The following is a 3,104-nucleotide window of genomic DNA, read 5'->3' on the forward strand; positions in this document are numbered from 1 at the left end:
TGGTGTCACCCCCCCTCTGAAAAGTCGGGCGCTCGGTCATGGACCAAACACCCGACAGTATCAGGAGGGAGAGGAGGGGACACCTTATCCCGCCGGGTGACTGTCCCCTCCTCTCTCTGCCAGCGTCCATCACCAAGATGGCCGCCGGCAGGTATCAGAAGAGTGCCGCGCGTGTGCGCGATGACGAGTCGGCTGGGTGACACTCGGTAACCGCTCTGGGGTGTCACCCAGCTTTGGGACGCCCGTGGACCTCTGTACAAATTGTAGTGGTAAACCTAAAAACAGAACGTCGGAATGGACTGAGGCACAAGGAATAGGTTTTGATTCTTGTTTTTGTTTTTTAATGTATACTAGGTTTGAAGTATACAGCATACTTATTATTCTACCGTGTTTCCCCGAAAATAAGACACTGTCTTATATTTTTTTTTTTGCCCCCAATAACCACACTAGGTCTTTTTTTTTCTCGCAACGCAGGGTCCCTTCTTCAGGGCAACATAATGACGGCATTTTTTTCAGTATTCCATATGTCCAATTTGAAGGTGCGGCTTGCAAGTAGCTAATTGTTGCACAAATAAAATATAAAACAAATCTAAGAACGTTTTCTCGGAACACTACAATAAACAAATTTGCTTTCTTAAAAATTTTTTTAATCGTTCTGCTTCCTCCTGCGCTGCGTAACAGAGCGACTGAGGAGTGTAAGGAGAGAGTGGGCTGCGCGCTTGTTTTCTATGATGTTAATCATGATCGTCTATGATAATGAATATTCTGCGCTGCGAGAGATTTAGGTGTATGATGGGGGGGATGTGCTGGGGGGGGGGGGGCGGCTGCCTCTGCATAAATATCACAAAGTTACATATATATGACAAAAAAAATAGCTCTGCATATTCTACTTATTGTGGACAAAACAGCAGCTGGAAACCGTTTTAATGCTTTACAAAGCCCCGGCGTGCGTTCTGCCTCCCGCTGCAATAATGCGGTGTGTGTTTTCTGTAGTATATTTTTAAAGTGAGGGTTTCATTTAACATGAGAAAAAAAAACAACAAAAAAAACACTTTATGTGTTAGATAAATTTATCCATTAAATGTACCCAGTGCGTGGAGCTGAAGTTTATTCTGGTTATATTTTGCCTTCCCTGGTTCCTCCCCCCTCCCCCCCTCCCCCAACATCCTAATGGCGTTCTGAAATAAAACATTTCGATTTTTCCTTACATATCTTCTTTTTTTATACTCTGACGATATCACAAAAATCTTTTTTTTTGCAAACACATTTCTCCTAAGGAACCTCAGAGAGATTACACACAATTTGCTCCTCCCCAGTGGTGACGTGTGTGTAGATATTATATGCGGGGAGGCAACAGAGCGACGTAAAGTACAACCGTGGCAAATTGTTATCAGCAATCAGAATATTTTTTTTAATGTCGTTATTATATGTATTACATCAAATATTAATATAAAATATGTATGTATGACACCTGCCAAGGACGGGTGGCGGGGTTATCCTTTGTTCTGATTTGGTTTGATCTCTTCTCCCCCCCAGGTGATGTTGGCAGCCTCCTATTGGTCTCTCCTGGCCCCGGCTATTGAGATGTCGGAGCATTACGGAAGGCTGGCTTTCCTCCCGGCCGCCGTGGGTTTCTCCTTGGGGGCCGGCTTTGTGTATTTTGCTGACCTCCTTTTGCCGGCGCTGGTAAGTCAAAGTAATAATTTGCGGCTTCAGAGAACCATATAATCCAGTGTGAACCGACATCCCGACACAAGAGGCCCAATTCACAAAGCTTTAACACCAGCCTAAGCTATCCGGTCATGTGACCATCATTTTCAAATTTCATTGGACACAGCTAAAAATATCTCTCACTATGTCTGTCTGTCTGACTGTCTGTCTGTCTCTCTGTCTGTCTATCTATCCCTCTTCCTCTCTCTCTCTCTCTCTCTCCCTCCCTCCATCGCTCTCTCTCAACGTAAAAGAAAAAAATAACATATTTTCATTTTCGGTAGGCCAGGATGATACATGCATTTTGCTAAGAGAGTTTAGTATTTCCAATACTTTAAAATAAATAATAAATCAATCAATCAATAATATCCGTTTTATGGCAAAGCTACAGGTTCACCTTGAAACCCCCCCCCTCCCCCAATCACATATACTCAGCCGTCCTTCACAAGCACCTGGTGTTTGTTTACATTACAAGGCTGGCAGGCTGCCAACATTCTGCCTCCATAGAAGATAAGGGGAGAGGATCTGGGATTTCTGTGCCTTTGTTGTGAATTCTGAAGATGAATTTCCTTGCGGCGCCTCCAGCTACAGAGATGATTGAGAACTTGTTTTAAAATGCTTTTAATTCTTGCTCAGAATATATAAATACTTGAACGTGCACAATGCGGCCACGGGTTCTCTTTATGTCGGGATTGCAATCTTTTCTCTCCCACACTCGGAATAGACAGATGTCTCCGAGACAAAAATATCGCCGTGTGTTTTTTGCGGTGCGTGATTAGATTTGCAGCCAGTCATGCGGAAACCCCACCAATGCTTATTACTATTCGCCATTATTAGCCTTGACAACATAAAATCTTTGCTGTGGATAAAGAATGCCTCCTTAAGAAGGCTTGACAGGTTATTTTTATGATCTTTACCTGCTGTGGATTATTAAAGCTCTTTGTAATTTTCCTCCTGCTTGGCGGTCATGCTGTGACAGCGTATGATGCTGGATGGCAGCCATCTTGGTGGGGAACATCAGTCAAATATAGGGGAAGGTGTTGTTAGTTCTGCACACCTTTCCACATTTTTTAATTGTGCCTCGGGCAGCGGGGATAGAGGTGCCAGAAGCACAACTTCTATTATCTGTGGTTACACTTTCCTTTTATCTTCTTTTAATGGACTCTCCCTCTCTCTCCCCCTCACTATCCCCCTCTCTCTTTACCTCTCCTCTCTTTTTCTCCCTCTCCTCCTCTCTCTCTCCCCCCTCTCTCCATCTCCCCTTCTCTCCCTCTCTCCCTCTCCCCCTCTCTCCTTCTCTCTCTCCCTCTCTCCTTCTCTCCCCCTCACTCTCTCTCTCCCTCTCCCTCTCTCCCCCTCCCTCTCCCTCTCCGCCTCTCTCCCCCTCACTCTCC

At 44.8% G+C, this 3,104-nt stretch overlaps 1 protein-coding gene across 1 annotated transcript in view; it reads left to right on the plus strand.

Moving 5' to 3' along the window:
* Positions 1–3,104, plus strand: part of SLC39A11 (solute carrier family 39 member 11) — a 204,503-nt gene that overhangs the window by 36,691 nt on the left and 164,708 nt on the right. Inside the window, exon 4 of the mRNA XM_018570330.1 lies at positions 1,537–1,686. Coding sequence (XP_018425832.1) covers positions 1,537–1,686 — 150 coding nt within the window. The remainder of the gene's footprint in view (positions 1–1,536; positions 1,687–3,104) is intronic.

The sequence above is a fragment of the Nanorana parkeri genome, unplaced genomic scaffold (genome assembly GCF_000935625.1).
Source record: "Nanorana parkeri isolate BGI_ZX_2015 unplaced genomic scaffold, ASM93562v1 scaffold1507, whole genome shotgun sequence".
Taxonomy (NCBI): domain Eukaryota; kingdom Metazoa; phylum Chordata; class Amphibia; order Anura; family Dicroglossidae; genus Nanorana; species Nanorana parkeri.